This window comes from Trachemys scripta, chromosome 4 (genome assembly GCF_013100865.1).
Source record: "Trachemys scripta elegans isolate TJP31775 chromosome 4, CAS_Tse_1.0, whole genome shotgun sequence".
Lineage (NCBI taxonomy): Eukaryota > Metazoa > Chordata > Testudines > Emydidae > Trachemys > Trachemys scripta.
Window position 1 is genome coordinate 62,633,395 of NC_048301.1, and position 19,450 is coordinate 62,652,844.

Sequence of the window (19,450 nt, forward strand, 5' to 3'; positions counted from 1 at the left end):
TTGTGCAGGGGCTGAGCAGACAATTAACAGCTCCGGCCCTGGGTCAGGGCGGGGCTGCACACCAATAGTCAGTCAGTGGCCCAGGCCTTGTAGCAGGGGCTGGGTCAGTTTGGGTTAGCCCAGGCCCTAGGTCAGGGCGGGGCAGCAAATCAATAGTCAGTCAGGGGCCCAGGCCCCCTTGGACAAGGAGGAGGAGAGACTGCCACCCGGCGCGGGGTGGCAGGGGGGAACACAGGCCCACCCACTCCACTGTGTTCCAGCCCGGGGCCCTATCTGCAGCAGTCCGTCTGCCGCGCAGTCAGTGGGGATCCTGACCGCAACACACTGACATGGGTTCAGGGTCTGCTATCCCCGGGCCACTTCCCATCTCCTCCTCCATGGGTACCTGCTCCTCCTGAGTTCCGTCTGCTGGGTCACAGATTATGGGCTCCTCCGGGCCCCGAGCACCAGGTAGGTGTGTCGCTCCCTCTGGGCCCTCGGCGGGGGGAAGCTCAAACCGCTCCTCAGGATACCGGGCTCTCGGCAGGCTCGGCCAGTCCTCCTCAGGGTACCGGGCCCTCGGCAGGCTCAGGTCCGCGGGAGCTCGGGCACCAGCGTCTGTCCTCTCCCGCTGCCGGCCAGCTACTGAGCGCTGGGGCCTGGCCTTTATACTTCCTGTCCCGCCCCTTGACTTCCGGGGGGCGGGGACAGGCCGCAGTGGCTCCGCCCACTCTGGCGGCTTTTCTGGCTCATCACTTCCTGGGGCGCCTGGAAGCCAGGCCGCCCCGCTACACTGTGTTAGTACAATGTGTGCAGATTCATAGATTCTAGGACTGGAAGGGACCTCGAGAGGCCATCAAGTCCAGTCCCCTGCCCTCATGGCAGGACCAAATACTGTCTAGACCATCCCTGATAGACATTTATCTAACCTACTCTTAAATAGATGGCTGTTTGCTCCACCATGTTGTTATAATTGACAAGAGGAGAGGCTAGAGGAAGTTCTACCTGTATTCTACCCTGGAACCCATTCCAGGTCAACCTTGGATGTAGACCAATAAGAGGGCTCCTAGGATGTCATAGGAGGTCAGAATTGGTGTAGGAGGGTGTGACATTACCCAGAGTACAAATCTGGACTGATGAACAGCTGTGTCCCCTCAATTCTCCAACTTGGGGTGTCTTTTATACTGCTTTGCTGTGACAGCTACTACTCTTGGTCTGCTCAACACAGCCTCCAGCATGTAAATCACTCCCACCTATATTGTATGAGTGCTATGGCCAGCCACTCTTGAATCAAACTGCAGAGCAACACCAGCAAATTTCCAGTCCCAGACTTACCCCAGAAATGTGCATCTTGAACTGCCCAGTACACTCCTGGACAATACACGCTCATATGAAGTCTGTCATTTATTAATAGAAAATGATATGCCCAAATCTTATTACCCCAAATGAAGTTTCCCAAACACACTGGTTTAGGTAAAACAACAAAACAAATTTATTAAGTACAGAAAGATAGATTGTAGGTGATTACAAGTAATAAGGAATAAAAGTCAGAAATGGTTACAAGGAAATAAAAGGTAAAATGCAACTAACATAACAAGTTAAGTGAATACAAAGCAAAAGTCTCCCACCCCATGTTCCAGCAGCCTTACTGACTGAACCTCTTTCAGTCAGGATCTCTTCCCCAGTCCAATGACACTTCCTTTGTTTTTTCAGGTGTTGATGATGCCCTGGGTAGAGAGCAAGGGAGAGATGATTTGAGAGAGATGATCTCCCCTTATAACCTTTTCTCTTGTGCAACAGTCATCTCCAGTTGAGTTTCAGTAGACAGAAAGTCTGTGGGGGCAGGAACCTCAGGATGCTTCTTTGTCAAAATGCAGGGTTTTTTAGCCCACATCCCCTCTCCTGCCAAAGAGTGTCCACTCAGGTGATGGTCCACTTAATCTCATTGACACCTGGCCGAGGACTTGGCTAGCCTTTTGTCTCTGGGGAACTGGTTTCTGACTGCCCTCCAGAACATGTTAGAACCTATCTTAATATCATGCAGTAGAATCTTACAACTGTATACACAATGTTGCCATGCATATTTTACCAAGACAATAATCAGCAAAGCATGAGTTTTCAAATGATACCTTACAACGTATGCTTTGTACAAAATTTATCATAGTCTTTTAAAAGGGGTGAACATAAGGGAACAAACTGTCACAGAAGGCAAGCTCATTTTATGCTGAAGTGAGTGTGAAAAAGAAAATCAGAAAGAATATTGCAAAAAGATTAAATTCAAGGAGATTGGAGAGTAGGGCACAGGGCTCAAGAATTGAGGGAGGCCATTAACAAGCTCAAGACTCCTATAAGGGTTGGAGACTCTCATTGCCTGGCTTGTCCTGGGAGCTCAGGATCAAATATGCTGAAATAGTATCTGTATTGCTTTGTGAGTTTTCAAGATCTTTTATTGCAGTACCAAGTCAAGTGTTGTCCTTATGTAAGGCATTTGACATGGTACCACACATTTTGATTAAAAAACTAGAATGTAGAATTAACTTGGCACATATTAAATGGATTAAAAGCTGGCTAACTGATAGGTCTCAAAATGTAATTGTAAATGGGGAATCATGATCAAGCAGCTGTGTTTCCAGTGGGTTCCTGCAAGGCTAGGTTCTTGGCTCTACATTATTTAATGACCTTACCTTCAATGACCTGGAAAAAAACTCAGGTCATCACCAATAAAGTTTGCAGATGATGCACAAATTGAGAAAGTGGCAAATAATGAAGAGGGCAGGTCACTGGATCAGAGCAATCTGGATCACTTGGTAAACTGGGCACAAGCCAGCTACATGTTTTTAATACGGCTAAATGTATATATCTAGGAACAAAGAACATAGGCCATATTTAGAGGATGGGGGACTCCATCCTGGGAAGCAGTGACTCTGAAAAAGATTTGGGGTGGGGGAATGGTGGATAATCAGCTGAACATGAGCTCCCACTGTGACAGAGTGGCCCAAGATGCTAATGCAATCCTGGAGATGCATAAACAGGGTGATCTTGCATAGGAGCACAGAGGTTATTTTACCCCTATGTTTGGCACTGGTGCGACTACTACTGGAATACTGTGTCCGGTTCTGGTGTCCATAATTCAAGACGAATAAACAGGAGAGGATTCAGAGAGGAGCCACAAGAATGATTAAAGGATTAGAAAACTTGTTTTATAGTGATAGACTCAAAGAGGACAATCTAGCTTAACAAGGAACAGGTTAAGGTGGTGACTTGATTAGTCTATAAGTATCTAGATAGGGAACAAATATTTAACAGGCTTTTCAATCTAGCAGAGAAAGGTATAACACGATCCAATGGCTGGAAGCTGAAGCTAGACACATTCAGACAGGTAATAAGGTGGACATTTTTAACAATGAGAGTAATTAACCATTGGAACAATTTACCGAGGGTTGTGGTGGATGTATTTTTTTAAAGCTATGCTCAAGGCATTATTTCAGGCCTGTGTTGCATCAAGAGCTCAGACTAGATGATTACAATTGTCCCTTCTGGCCTTGGAATCTATGCTGCTCTTCTGTGCTGCAGCGGAGCACAGTAGTGTTCCACCAGCGCATCCGTTCTTCAAGGTTCACAGGCCTGGCCCAAACCTGAAGTGTTTTTTGGCCCACATTCCACCTATGTTCAACAACATATCAAGTAAATAATGCATCTCAAGAGAATATATGTGTATCACTCATAAATAAAATGTTCTGTAAACAAGCACAGTTGGCTAAGTTAGATTTGCTTATTTTTGTACATGTAGGAAAATCAAGAGGATCTGGGTCTCTGGCAGGAGGAATTTGGCAGTTTTTTAGACATCAAAGCTAATGGTAAGATTAAGCCTAGACTTGAAAACAACTTTACCAGTTTGCATAAGTATGTGCTCATTCATATTTCTATCTGCCTTTTTGTTTAACTACTTAATGGTTATCCATCTCTCTTTCTCCTACTGGAAGGCTCAAAGAATACATTAATAATTAATATTTATTAATGGACTATAGACCTCTCTAGGTCACTGTTCATTACTAATTTAGGCTGGAATTGAACTAAATTCATAACAACCTGTTGTGTTCTACATGAAATGAATGGGTTAACTCAATCCATTTCCTAATGGGCCAGGCTCTGCATGACATAAAACATTATCACATAAACCTTTATCACAGTGGGCACTAAGTTAACAGACCCAATAGAGAGGCCAACAATTGATTGGGCCTGCGGTGCAATCCACAAAGGTACTTAGGTGCCCAAGTCCTATTTTTAGGCACCACTGTGATCCACAAAACTCTCACTTAGGCCTTGGCTACACTTGAGAATTCACAGTGCTGCCGCGGCAGCGCTGTGAAGTGCGAGTGTAGTCACGCTGCAAGTACTCCACCTCTCCAAGGGGAATAGCTTGCAGCGCTGTGAGCGAGCGTGCAGCACTGCAGGTGGTGATTACACTGGCGCTTTACAACGCTGCACTCGCTGCGCTCAGGGGGTGGTGTTTTCACACCCCTGAGTGCAGCAAGTTGCAGCACTGTACAGCGCCAGTGTAGCCAAGGCCTCAGCTGCCACCTATCCCTGTGGATGCCTAAGTTTTTGCCTCTGGGCATGCATGCTGAAGCCTAACACTAGGTGCCGGGTGCCTATCTTCTGCCTGAGTATGCGCACTGCTGCCTCATGATAGCCATCCAGATGTCTGTCTCCTGTGTAAGCCCCAGAGCAATTCACAAACTGGGAAAGAGAGATATTCAGCTGTCTAAGTCCTGTACAGGAGCCCAGATCCAGTAGGCATGCTCAGAGGCTGCGGGATTGGGCTCCTCCACTGAGTTCACACAAAACAGCTGGGAGGGAGGGGAAGAAAAGGAAGAGGAAAGGTAGTTCCCTTATAACTGTTAGCCTGGTGGATAGAGTACTCATCCGGGCTATAGCTAACCTCTGGTTCAAGCTCCCCTTCTTCCTGTGGGGGAGAAGGAATTTGAACAGGGATCAGCCCCTCTGTGGGGAGAGCCCTAAGCAATGGAATATTCTGATGTAGGGCTCCTTCAGTCTCACCTATTTAAGTTGTTCGACTTTAATTGAACAATTATATATAAATTGGGCCAGAGAAAGAGTTAGAATGACTGTATGGCCTACTGATTAGAGCACTCACCTGAAAGCGGACAATCCCTGGTCAAATTCCTTCTCTCGCTTAGGAGGAGAGGGAACTCAAACCAGGGATCTTTTACATCCTGAGTGAGCACCCTATCTACTAGGCTAAAGGTTGCAAGGGAGATCTTGCACCCAGCTGTTTTGTTGTGGGCCCCACACACGACTTACAGGGATGAATACCTATCTTCCCTGGTTTGTGGATTACTAGCAGGGCAAGGCACCTCCCTGCAGCCCAGACTTAGGTGCCTATCTCCATGAGAGGGGCAGGACTTAGGACAGCCCCCACCTTTGGCCTCATCTCCCATTGGCTAGGTTAGGCAGCTCCCCACCTACCACACTGGCTTTGTGGACTGCAGACTAAGGTGCTTATCTTTCATTCACTGTATAGGAGCCCAGGCTCCTAACTCATGCTTTGTGGATTGCAGTGTTGTTCCTGTGATTTGCCAGGCCCTTAAAAGTTAGGAGCCATGATGCTCAGCATCACAATGTCTAAGTCCTTTTGTGGATCTGGGCCATGGAAACTAAATTGCTGTAACCTCCCTTCTCTAGAAGATGTCTAGATCACGGTTGAGGAGGCACACAGGTGGCACAGGGTGAGGAAGCTCTCACTCCTGTTGCCTGTGCTGTACCTGTTCTGTGGACAGAAAGAGAATTTCAGTCTCCGGGACTTGCAACCCAAAATCTTTCAAAAGGCACAAAGATCAATATACAATGATTTTGTTTGGTTGGCTAAAGCTCTTCTAAGAAGTGATTAAAGTCCCATATCTTTCCCTTGGTGAAATGTAAAACCTGTGATCTAAAGAATGTTGCATGAACTGGTATAAAATACTTAAGGCTGTATTTCTGTAACAACTGCCACTGAAGTCACGGATTCCCTAGGGAATAAAGTCCATACGGTCAGATTTTTGTGTGTGTGTGTGTGTCAGTCTGAAGTAACCCCATTTACTTTGTTGGGGTTGCTCTGGATTTACACAGATAAAAGAAAATGATTTAGCTGACGGAGTTGATATGCCATGTTTAAGATGTGTGTGCTCTGCTGCTGCCTCTCCTGAGGCTGAAACAGGAAAGCAGGGCTGGAAAAGAGGCTTTCTTACTTCACCTTGTTGCAGGGCAGAGCTTGCAGGAATTGAGATAGAAATTGTAAACCGTTTTATTACATAATAAAGAATAGTTTGATAAAAATAAAGTAACCTGCAAGTTTGGGCATTTTTTACTATAAATGCATTCTTTTTGCCCTTCATGATTAGATCAAAATTTATAAACAACAAATTTACAAACAAGTGCCCCTAGAAAACTTTCCCATATAGTAAGTATATAATAATGGAGGTGAATCTCAAATCAAGTTTGAAGCAATAGGTAAACAGAACATTTTTATAATTAGTATGTCCTGATCTGTTTCTTAAAGTTAGGCCATGATAAGACCAGAACTCAGGGCTGTTGTAGTTTAATACTGTTCCTACAGGTCCCAGTTCCATAGGCTTGGATTTTTCTTTGCATGGATGTGAACATGTCTATGGAATACCAGAGCATGCAGAAACACTTCTCCTCAAAAACACCAGGTAAAAGAGTAGCAGATTTGCTTCTAAAGAGGGCTGTAATTCTGACTTTGGGGATAATTAGGCGGGGTAGCCAGGGACGGCTCCAGACACCAGCCCAGCAAGCAGGTGCTTGGGATGGCCAAGGGGAAGGGGCGGCACGTCAGGCTCTTCGGCAGCAATTCGGCAGCGGGTCCTTCGGTCCCTATCAGAGGGAAGGACTTGCCGCCAAAGAAGAAAGCGGCACGGTGGAGCCGATTGTGATGGCGGCTTTTTTTTTTTTTTTTCCCCGCCACTTGGGGCGACAAAAACCCTGGAGCCGGCGCTGGGGGTAGCACATCTGAAACTTGATAATCCAATGGGAACAAGTGCTGGTGATCTTTGTCCTGATGTCACCTTTGAACATTTAGATTTGCACAACAGTTTAACTGAGCACACCGGATTGTTGTTCGGATGGCCATTGCGAGTCATAACAGACATATCAGTGGTGTGATGTGAGGAAATCCAAGACTGAATGAGCACAAGGAGTGGTTACTGCAGCTTAGGTGTTAAGTGGATTGGTGAATAACTAAAGAAAACTTTATAAGTCCTGTAATGGAGAAGCCATAAAGTGTTCCAGATGATTTAATTCAAACAAGGCTTGAGATGTGTATGACATACACCGATACAGCAGACGATACATTTTGTATTTTGTTCTAATAGCAGCAACACATAAAATGATGGCATCTGTCCCCAAGGAATAGGCTGCTCTGCTTCCAACTCCACAGTGCTGCCACTGACTCTTCCTGTTCTCTATTATGTTTCTGTGCAGCCAATTCTGCATGAGTATTTCTAAGGTTTAAATAGAATATACTTTACTGAAATGCATAAAAGAGCAGCTCCAGATGGCTCTATGGGATTTAAGCAGAAAAATGGGGAAGGGGAGTGTTAATAGTGTAAGGATAAGACCACATCAGAAGCAGTGTCATTGATAGCAAGAGATATAATTTGATACAGCTAGCTTTGAGCAAAGTGATAGAAATGGTCATCCATGCCACATGTCATATCTTGCTGATAAATGATAGACCGTAATAAAGAATACACCATATTAATCCCTGCTGTAACACCTTTGAGTTCAGTGGCCCAGTGAGTAATTATGACAAGTAATGTTTGTTTGTTCATTCCAGTGACGATGATGCCTACCGGCTTTTTAACTTGGATGTCTATGGGCACAAGATTCATGACAAAATGGGCATTTATGGTTCAGTGCCCTTTCTGTTAGCACATAAACCTAACAGAACTTCTGGGATCTTCTGGCTGAATTCCTCAGAAACTCTAGTGGAGATTAATACAAAAGCTGTAATGGAGGTGAGAGATGCATGGTATTTGCCCAGGAGTTCAATAAGAAATTAAAATACTCCTGCACAGGGCAATCTGATAGTGTAACTTCATGTTCACCTTTTGCCTCAGTGAATCAGGAATTGTAACTCTCTTTTCTCTCCCTCCTCATTTATTTTAGTGAACTTTAGACATGATCACAAGGATGCATTTTTCAGAAGACAAGATGCAGGAATCACATAATAAATTTCATATGAGGAAAAAAAATTTTTTGAAGTATTTCAAATCCTGCAAGAAAAATTCACAAAAATAAATATCCAACACGATCAAGTGCAGAAAACATAATGAGCATTTTTTAAGCTAGGATTTATCAAACCATGGAATTTAGAAGTTCTTGGTATTTTTCCCCTCCCCAGTACTTCATGTGACTATATTGCTGATATTCAGGGAACAAGGATATAGCTGTTATTTCACACCCAATATTAGTTTTGCTTATTAAAATGAGACAGTAAAATAAAATATTGCATTATCATGGTCAAAAATACACTATTTAGATTAAATTATATAAAAAAATCAGAGAGAAATATTGAGGTCTGGACAATCAATGGAGAGATTGTAAAATTAATCTTTGGTAGAGAGAGGGCTTCAGATTCTACTTTCTGTTTCTTTCAAAGCATGTACCATCCAGATCCCCTCCAGACATAACTAAGCAGAGAGTGGTGCCTCAAACTGATGTGCACTGGATGTCAGAAAGTGGAATAATTGATGTTTTCCTACTAATGGGACCCAACCCTTTTGATATCTTCAAGCAATATGCACAATTGACAGGTATTATCTTGTATCAGTGAAGAAACAGCATTGTACATTCCTCACTGAGGTTCCCTGTCATCACCTAAATAATGTGGAACAATTACCTGCTGGACATATTGTATCAAAAAGGGGACTAATGTTTACTTATCTCATTGAATGCAGTAGGACAGCCAGTCCCAAAATGTAGTTCACAGAGCACTTGCTGGTGTTCTGTGGAGAGATGGCTTTCATCCTTGTTTTCAGCAGCATCTACAGGTGTTCAGGCTTGGCCTCTAAAAGTAGCTGGAAATGTGAAGCCAATCTATTTGTTACTACTGAGGCTGCTCTTTCATGAGGGAAGAGAGGAAACAGGAGAAAATCCTAGTGAGTGGCGCTACCAAGCACCAGTGGGAGAAAGGAATGAAGCAACTGGATAGTACCTGTAAGGGAGCAGGAAGAGGAGATGGTAGCTGGCCAGTGAGTCCATGAGAGAAGGTAGCAAAGTGACCGGAAAGCAAATGCAGGGCGATAGGAGAAGTAAGAGGCCAGGTGGCAAAGAGTCATAGGCAAGGGGAGACAAAAGAGCAAAAGTGCAGAGTGTGACTAACTTTTTTATAAAGGAAAAATTACCTACTACACTATAGGCAGTGTTGTTGTAGCCATGTTGGTGCCTGGATATTAGAGAGACAAGATGAATGAGGTAATATGTTTTATTGGAACAACTTCAGTTGGTGGAAAAAGAGCTTTGTGAGGTAAGCTCAAAAGCTTGGTGAAAGAGACAACAGAAGTTGGTCCAATAAAAGGTATAACCTCACCCTCCTTGTCTTACTACATTTAAGACAGTTAAGAGCACACAAGCTTTCCTGTTACTTTTCCACATAAGCAATTGCCACGGGGATATTATTGGATCATGAATAGGAGAAGAAGTGGTCCATTTGGTCATGAATGGAGGGCAAATAGTTTACAAGACTGTCTCTCAAAGCTGAGGCCCACACTATGAAAAAGTTTCAAAAAAATCTGACCCCCTGGTCTCGCTGTATTGTTGCACCTAAGGAACCGGTTTTATTTTCTATTACTAAGCAAATATTAGTTTCTGCTCAAGTGCCAGAGTAAGGGGAATTACAAATCATTCTTGAGGTGTACTGGCAGGAAGATTACAATGGCCTTCTCCACTAAACCTGATCTTGTTAGTTATTCATGTCAATGAAAATTAAATTCACCCTCAATATTTTTAAAACGTCAACAAAAATTTTAGCAAGGAGAGTAATAATGATCACTAGAATAACACTGCATCATTATGCCACCCTGTAACAATCGTTTTCTCACCCATATGATATAATAATTACAGCAGCTTCTGCTAAATTTAAGCCTGTCCATAATTTTTGTTATGATCTTAGTTTCTGGTGTTACAAACTCAAAATGTGAAAATTGTGCTCTGGACTGAACCTTAGGTAAGTATGCTTCAATTTCAAACAGTTGCATATGATTTCAGCCATGCCACTCCCATTGACTTTTCCAAAGATTCAAGGTAACCCTGAAAGGCAATACCATTATTATGCTTATTGGCTTAGTTTCTAACTTCATATCTGCTCCTAGGCACTCAAGCCCTGCCTCCTCTCTTCTCCTTGGGCTACCACCAATGCCGCTGGAACTATGAGGATGAGCAGGATGTAAAGACAGTAGACGCTGGCTTTGATGAGCATGACATCCCCTATGATGTTATATGGCTGGACATAGAGCACACAGAAGGCAAGAGGTACTTCACCTGGGACAAGAAAAAATTTCAGCACCCCAGAAGGATGCAGGAACTGCTCATGAGGAAAAAACGCAAGGTACATTATACAGAGGGAGGAAGGAAAATGTCATAGTACAGCATAATTTAGGGAGGCCCTAAATACTTGAGCAAACATATCTCATTCCATGTCCCCACCAGCAGTTACTAGTGGCTGTGGTGGGTCAGTTCTTACTCATGTTTTGCTTAGTTAGCATAAGGCGGAGGACAAAGCTTTCTTGGTCTAGGCTCCACCTATGTGAAACTCCATCTTACAGGAGGTTTCACTGCAGTCCTTGTTGGCTGCATTTAGGTCATAAAGGAAGGTCTGTTTATTTCAATAGGGTGACCTTTACCCATTGTTAAGCCCCCTTCTCTGTTTTTGCTTTTCTTTTTTATATTGACAATCCATTTTCTCCCCTATCTATGTTAATTGGGAATTGTTCCTTCTTGTTTGGTGGGATTGGTTGCCTAAGGGCTACTACGTTTGCCCTTGTATCAGATCGTTTGGCTGTAGTTAGCAGTGTATTCTGGTTGGTTAATCTTTATTTCTGCTTTTATTGTATAGTCCTTAGCTGTATGGACTTATAAATGTATTATATATTCAAGTGCAGAATCTAGAGATTATGTAACCAACTAATGAACTCATACAATAGTTGATCTCAGCCAAAAACCAATGATTATTGGAGCAATGTTAAAGTAGTGAAGTCATAGTAAGTTACATAGTAGCACCTCTTCTAACCCTGGAATTAATGGCTGCAGAAGGCAACTAAGCAAAATACAATGGTCAATTTTTTTAAAAGGTCAGGAAAATTTTATAACCGATATTTATTATGCATGTTAAGATATGAGTGTGACATCCCCCAAAGTACAATCGAGCTCATAAGATAGCTGTGCCCCCTTAATGCTCCAGTCTGGTGTACACTCTGCGCCGCTTTGCTGTATGAGTTGCCACTCTGCCCACTCACCCAGCCTCTAGTATGCAGCTCACCCCCAGACAACTACCAGAGTTTTATGCCCAACCACTCTTACATATAGAATAACACCCGTTTATCTCTAGTCCCAGCCTTGCACCCCAGAAATGTGCGTCTTACACTGCTCAAGACCCCCTTGGACAGTGCAAGCTCTTAAGTTAATCATTTTATCAAAGAAAATGAATATGCATCAGCCCTTGCTAATCTGAGTAGATTCCCCAAACTCTTCAGCCAAAAACACACTGGTTTAAATAAAACATTAAAATGGAAAGATGGATTTTAGGTGATTACTAGTGGGGTTGGCATTGAAGATCAGACTTGGTTACAAAAAGAAATAAAAGATAAAAACTGCAAGCTGTTTCCTAAACTTTACCTAAGCTAAATTTGAAGCAAACAGTTATTCTCACCCCTCTGGACGCTGCAGGCAGTTCAGTTCTTAGTACACAGGCTGGTTTCCTTTCCCAGCCTGGGATCAATCTTCCCCAGTTCCAAGTCTTACAATCAATCTTGTTTTAGTAAAGATGGAAAAGAAGAGAGGTGGCCAGGGGCCTTTGTTCCCTCTTTTTATATTGTGACCGGGTGCCTGGATGGGCTACACTGAGAATGCTATACTCAGGGCAGACTGTCTGCCCTATTCCTTGCAATCTCCCAAACTGGTGGTTTATTCTATAATTAGATTCACCAAGCCAGTAACAAAACAGTTTCTGCAATATTACACTGGTTACCAAGAAGCCTGAGAGAGCCTGGCTGGGAGTCAGCAGTGACTCGCTCTCTGCCTGGGCTCGGCTGCTGAACATGCAGAGGGGAGATACAGAGAGAGAAGGACAGAGCCCCTCTCTGCCCCTGCCCCCCCAGCAGGTAATGTGCGGCAGGGAGAGCGTGGTGGCCCCAGGCTGGGAGGAGGGTAGGGGGGTCACTGGGCAGAGGAGACATGTGGGACAGTCATATGCAATGTTCCCTCAAAATTCATTCTACATGAATGGGAAAAATTAGTTATGTGCACCAATATGGAGATAATGTGTGGTGGGGGTGGGGCCGAGGGGTCTGGCATGTGGGAGGGGGCTCAGGACTGGGGCAGAGGGTTGGGGTGCAGGGGCTGAGGGCTCTGGCTGGGCATGCGGGCTCTGGGGTGAGGCTGGGGATGAGGGGTTCAGGATGTGGGATGGGGCTGAGGGCTGAGGGCTAGGGCAGAGGGTTGGGGTGCGGGAGGGGGCGAGGACTCTGGCTGGAGGTGCAGGCTCGGGGGTGGGGCCGAGGATGAGGGGTTTGAGGTGCAGGATGCCCTGGGGCTGTGGCGGGGAGAAAGGACTCCCCCTAGCCCTCTCCCTGCTGCAGCAGCTCTGGGGCTGGGGTCAGGGCCGGGAGAGAAGCGCCTCTCCCCGCCGCAGCAGCTCCAGGGCTGGGGGAGTTAAGTGTGTGGCTCTTGGTGGCCTCCTGCGTGTCTATGTAAGCGCGCACCTTGGAGGGAACTTAGGTCACATGTCCTCCCCTTTAGATTGTGCCCCCCCTCCCCCCACCCCAGTACGGGGAGGCAGGAGTCTTCTATGGTCTCTTTTTAAGTTATGGATCATACCCAACTTGACTAGTCAGTCAGTTTCACATGTATCTTGACCCTTTTTACTGGAAAAGTTCTTGCTGTGTCATGAGGTCATGCAACTCCATGCCTATGTGCTGTGCACTCAGATTTCCATATGAATTGCAAATTCTTGCTTGCACCTTCAGTATGCATGCAGGTATCTCTGGGGATGACATGCCAGTCCTTTGTTTATAGTTCTTTTGTTATTTCTAAAGAGCTAGACTGTGGGCATTCCCCAGACTCACAACATGTTTCAGTAGCAAACATATAGCAAAATCTCATAACTCCATATGCAGTGTTGATACACACATTTTAACAGGGCAATAATATTCAGCAGACTATAACTTTTCCCAATGATACCTCACAAGGCATTTGTACAAGATTGATCATAATAAGTGGTGACCATAATAGCATATGCTGTCACAATGTGTAATGTGGCAGGGCACTTCTTCCATCTCACCAAGCTTAGTGCTTCCCCCTCAGATGATGGTGGGGTCTGAAGTAAATCAGCCCCACGCTGGGGAGTGTTGGGCTTCCCATTCTGGGTTTATTTGTCAATTTTTAAGGCAGGCCCAAGGAGTACTCCTCTACCAAACAAAAGAAACAAATTCACAATTCCTACCCCCTCTTGAAGGGGGTAGTGTTGCCTTGTTATTGGCCACCAGGGTGTCCATCCTTCTCCTAAATAGGCAGTCAGTTTGGTGGTTTCCGCTGGAGGTAGAAGAGCACCCTCTCACCCTGGAGAAGCCTTTTCTCCCCGATGCCATTAATCCTGCAGCAGCTTGTCTCTCCTCCCTCTCTCCCACCAGGAGAGGGGTTTTTAAATGTCCAGGTGTCCTTAGTTGACCTCTTTTCAGTTTGTAGGCAAAAGGGCCTTTTTCATTCTTGGCTAATAGCCCTGCCTTCCATCACTCCGATTGCAGCGGTCCAGCCTGACTTTGTCACGGTAATTAAATGTTATGGTTTAGGGAAGAAACTAGTCGCCACAACAGTCAGGGAGAAATTTATTTTCCCACCTCATCAATTGTGTAATGTTGTATTATATTGGTTTTAGGGGAGGTTACTTTCTTTTGAAGCATATGATATAGTACTGACCCTTATTTCAGGTAGACAAGCATGCACTGCTACTTGTCTTGTGAAATCAGCTAGTTTACATATGTATAGTAAGTATGCACAAGGGCCAGTAACTCCTTTTTCAAAAATGTGACTGCCCGTGCCTTAACCTGAATCAGGACTGAGCTCTTTCTGTAATATGCTGAACAGTTGATGCTAATGGATTCTTCTCATCTCTTATGCTGGCAGCTTGTTGTCATTATAGATCCTCACATTAAGGTTGATCCCATGTACACGCTATACTCTCAGGCCAAAAAGAAGGGGTATTTTGTGAAAAATAGGACAGGCCAAGACTTTGAGGGCATCTGTTGGCCAGGTAAGAAAACCCACTGCTTATAGTCTATACATTAGAATTTGTTTATTTGTAATGTTTAGCAGAATAACATGAGTCAAAAGTGGATAGTCATGTGGATAGAACTAGCATCTCAAAAGGAAAAAAAATGTTGGTGTAATTCTTGGATATTCATGATTCCAAGTCTTATAGTTCTTTTGACAGTTCTAATGCATCTCCTAGTCTTCCCAGCTCTAATTCCCCTACCATTAGTTCTATTATCTCTGCATACATGGGCGCTGACTCTGTGGGTGCTCCAAAAATAGTGGGTGCTCAGCACCCACTGGCAGCCCTCCCCCCCATCAGCTCCATCACCTCCTGCCCACCAGCGGCCCTGCTAATCAGCTCCTCCCCCTCCCTCCCAGTGCCTCCCACCTGCCATGGATCAGCTGTTCAGCAGCGTGCAGGAGTCACTGGGGAAAAGGGGGAGGAGCTAGGGTGGGGCAAGCTCAGGGGAGGGGGCAGAATGGGGCAGGGCAGGGGCAGAGGGGGTGGGAAGAGGTGGGGAGGCTTGGTGGAAAGGGTGGAGTGGGGAAAGGGCCTGGGGCGGAGTGGGGGTTAAGCACCCCCTGGCAACTTAGAAAGACAGTGCCTCTGTCTGCATATAATCTAGGTGCATGGCACCATAAAGTTACTGAACTTGTGCAAAGATCAGTACTCTTAAATTGTCCAATGTTACATAAATCGTACTCGGCCTGTTACATGAAATTGTTTATAAAAGTAAGCAAAAGTTGAGTCAAATAGACTGGTACAAACTGAATTGTTAAAAGAACTGTAATAAGAGGTCTTCAAGGTTTCTGCTGAAGTCACTGGTTGGTATAACAACAAGCGGAAAGATTCTAGAAATAGGAGGAATTGTTAATAGTTTAAATCACTGAACTGTGTTAATTTTAGTGAGAGGAGATTGCTATTCCTTCTTGGATTTTTAATGGTGATTGTTACAATGGGAGTAAGCCAGTGATAATATAAAACCCAAGACCACACTTCACGGTTTAATGTTGTAACAGTGAACAAGGGTTTCATGTACACTTTCTCCCTAGTGGGGCCAGAGACACCCCTTGGAAAACACTTCAAATTTCATGGAGTGGGGCTTGTATTCTTCACTGTATAGTGTGTGGCTAGAGGAATCCTTTCCACTTGAAGTTTGTGAGGCCACGCAGGGAGAGACAGTGGCCACAGTGCTGTGAGAATGAAACAGTACCATAAAGATCCTTTTCAGCAAAGGTGGGAACAGCAAAATTGGAAAAGGGTTAGATCAGATGGAGGGGGGAAAGTCTGAGAAGGGAAAAGGGAAAGTGAGATAAGAGTTAATAGGATTTGGACACCATTAAGGTTGGCAAGCCCCAATTTTATATTTTAAAATATCCATCTAATTCCAGAAAACATGACTTTTGTAGAAGTTGCCAGTCTTAAAATTCTAGCTTCAAGCCGGACAGCCTAGCAACAAATAACAGGGAGTCATGACATGGGTGCGGCTCTGAAATAAGTATATAGATGCATTTTGTTACATTCCTGACTATACTTGGGAGTGCCTGCACTTCCAAAACTCCACTACACTGTTGGTGAATACTGCACTACTGGTGCATGGGGAGTAGACGTCTCTGTAAACAAGGAAATATATGAGGATCAATGGGGCTCCAGCAGGGACATAAACTGACAGCAAATCAGCTGTCTGTGTACAATATTGAATCACTGTGGCTCTATACTATGTAATGACCGTAGTACAACCATTGCAGAACACAGTTACCCACCTCCTGAGTGACACTCCCTGTAACATCAAGGCTTCGATTCCTTCACTGGCTTTCAGTTTGCTCCTGGGTGCCATTCAAAATGCTGGTCACGATCTTTAAATGGTGTGGAATTTAGCCCACCACAACCCAAGCTTAGTGGTCTTAAGATCACAGTGTAAGATGTACTTGTTTAGTTTAGCACTTGGTTACACTTTGCTTAGGTTTTTGTTCCTGGCATTTTGGGTTACATATTAAGATTACAGCAAAGGCAGAAGTCTCGGTGCTACCCATTGTAGAGATCGTTGTATCAACATGTCACAGTGCTTGAATGCCAAAACAATAAATGCTATAAAAGTTAAAATAATAAATGTGGTGGTCCATACCTGCAGGTTCCTCTTCTTACCTGGATTTTACCAATCCTGAAGTCCGAGAATGGTATGCAGATCAGTTTGCCTTCAAATCATATAAGGTTTGTGTTTCTTCTCTTTGGATCCTACAGAGCACATCGAAAACCAGGAAATGGGGAAGAGAGAGTCAGAGGAGATAAACTACTAGATAAGTAAGGTAGTGGGGCTTTGTATTTGTAGATGGTCATTAGACTGTAGAGGCAAATATCCTGAATATAGTGATAACCATATAGACTGCAGAAGGAGCCTCACCATGGCCTTGTCAACACTAAGAAAAATAGGAGCCTAATTCACCACTGATGCAATTCCCTCCCGATAGCAACAGTGGAGACTTTGGTGTGGACAGGGAAAAGGCATTTTACCACCATGTCATCTAATGCAGCTGTCCCGTTCCCAGCTTCTCTCAATAGGAGTCCACATAGGAAACGATGTGAGAGTGCTACCTCTGAGGAGTTCACAGTTGCTCTCAAGTCATCCTCCCCCACAATGAGTCCTTTAAGCGAGGAGAATAGTGTGGAAGTACTGGCTGTTCATAGCCTATAGTCACATCACTCCTAGCCCCTTCCAGGCTGTACTCAATATTAGACGTGTGTGTCACTGAAACACTGCCCAGCTCCCAGTCATTTTTTTGTTGGAGCCCCACTTTGCAAGGGGCAGGTAAACTCATGCTACTTACGGCCCCTCACTTCATGTCCCAAGGCAACTTTTTCTCCCCAGTTTCTTTTTCCTGTCCTTTTCTGCAGTTTTCCTCTGGGCTTTTTAATATTTTAAAATTCTCTTATGAACTTTTATGCTCCCCTGCCTCCTTCCCACCATCACTCACGAGAAGACAACATTCTGCTTGCTGTGAGGCTTGAGGCATCTATTGGTTGCACATGTATGTGCACTCGGCCCCGCAGGGCCATTTCAGCTGAGTGCTATGAGAGCTGAAAAGCTCAAATAAGCTTGTGAACTGCAATCCTGTACACATAAGCTGCTTCTGTGGCCAGATGAATTAGGGGCGGTCAGGAGAGAAGAGAGGGAAGACAGACAGCTTTCAATAAGTTACCCTCAACTTTACCTGGAGCCATGGGAGCATATTTGCAGTGCCACTGTTTTGTTCCTTCTCTTCCTGTGCATCCCCTACACTAGCACCACCCAGCACTGCTGTTTGGGTAACACTGGATTAACCTAATGACTTAAATGTACCCTAAATGCTACTTTGTATCACAGGGCTCTACTGACATCCTGTTTGTATGGAATGATATGAATGAGCCTTCAGTCTTCAAAGCAGCAGAACTAACCATGCAGAGAGATGCTGTCCACCATGGCAACTGGGAGCACCGGGAGGTTCACAATCTCTATGGCTTTTACCAGGTAGGGCACCTAAAGACAAAAATCTACTGCCAGAGATACTCTGTCCTGGATGATTATGGTTTTTATTATGTACTGTGGTAGCGTCCAGATGGTCCCATCAAGATTGGGGCCCTGTTGTACTAGGTGCCAGTATTTTGGAATCAGCTTCTCCATGATAAATCAGACCTGTAACAGTGATAGCACTCATGCATATCTTTCTACTGCAACAGTGTAATGACATCAATCTATTACATATGCAAAGTTAGTATTTCTATATTTTTCCCTGTTCTAGTATCTTCCAACAAATTGTGAGTACTTAACTAATAATAATTATTATTATTTCTAGACATATATTTCATATAGTTCCTGCTTTTAATTGTCTACAACAGGAGTGTGGTATATACTGTTTGTAATTAGGTAATCTCCTTGTCAGTTATTCTTATGCTTTGCAGCAAATGGCAACTGCAGAAGGACTTATCAAACGCTCTGGGGGACAGAAGAGGCCATTTGTCCTCACGCGATCTTTCTTTGCCGGATCACAGAAGTATGGTAAGCATGGACAAGCTTCATGAAATCATGTTTTTCTGTAATGCTTTGTTTATTTATTTATGCATGCTAGGCCTGGTATTAGGGCTGTCAAACAATTAAAAAATAATTGCAATTAATCACAAGATTAAAAAAAGTTGTGATTAATTGCAGTTTTAGTCACACTGTTAAACAATATAGAATACCGATTTAAATTCAGCAGAGTACTCGAAGCAAATTTATTAGCTTGCCACTTTTTTCTTTCTTTCCCCCTAATTGCAAGTATAAATTGACCTAGGGGCCTGAATTCAGTGTGTAAACTTGAAACCATGCTACTGGTATTTCCAGGTGCAGTATGGACAGGAGACAACGTAGCAGAGTGGAGTTACTTAAAAATCTCCATTCCAATGTTGCTCACAATCAGCATTGCAGGAATTTCATTCTGTGGAGGTAAGGCGTTTAACTGGATTCTTCACTAAATGTAGGCCACCAGACTTACTGAGCTTGAGTCTCAAGATAGATTTAAACACACAACCACCAGAACAACCCACTTCTTTCCTACACTCCAATCTGTTTCAAAACAGTTTCCTATATTTAGTCCATTTACAGCTCCCAGTAGCATTCTTCTCTCCTTCCTTTTGCATATTCATCTTTGGTAGCATGTGAGTCCCTTGAACTGACAGCTTGGAGTTGTCTTCCATGAGCATCAGTATAATTTTCCCCTGTGACAAGGAAAACCACTCACTGTGTCTCTAAATGCTATCAACCTGTTTCATCAACAAATGAGTCTGATAATTTTTTTCACTTTGTATGGCCAAGCAGCTGCCTTTCAGCAGGATAGGAGGTACCATATTACATTAATGTATTTATAGATTTGTAATGTTTGTAATAAGAGAAATTCATGTTTTTGC

At 44.0% G+C, this 19,450-nt stretch overlaps 1 protein-coding gene across 4 annotated transcripts in view; it reads left to right on the forward strand.

Annotated features, from left to right (window-relative positions):
• Positions 1-19,450, forward strand: part of GANC (glucosidase alpha, neutral C) — a 44,925-nt gene that overhangs the window by 13,532 nt on the left and 11,943 nt on the right. For 3 of the 4 annotated variants that reach the window (XM_034769198.1, XM_034769199.1, XM_034769200.1), the window contains 10 exons: positions 3,770-3,836; positions 6,599-6,695; positions 7,838-8,018; positions 8,663-8,816; positions 10,374-10,609; positions 14,401-14,527; positions 16,662-16,741; positions 17,892-18,035; positions 18,467-18,563; positions 18,888-18,989. In XM_034769198.1, coding sequence (XP_034625089.1) covers positions 3,770-3,836; positions 6,599-6,695; positions 7,838-8,018; positions 8,663-8,816; positions 10,374-10,609; positions 14,401-14,527; positions 16,662-16,741; positions 17,892-18,035; positions 18,467-18,563; positions 18,888-18,989 — 1,285 coding nt within the window. Of the gene's footprint in view, positions 1-3,769; positions 3,837-6,598; positions 6,696-7,837; positions 8,019-8,662; positions 8,817-10,373; positions 10,610-14,400; positions 14,528-16,661; positions 16,742-17,891; positions 18,036-18,466; positions 18,564-18,887; positions 18,990-19,450 lie in introns of those variants that run through there. The other variant, XR_004645547.1, reaches the window with a different exon arrangement.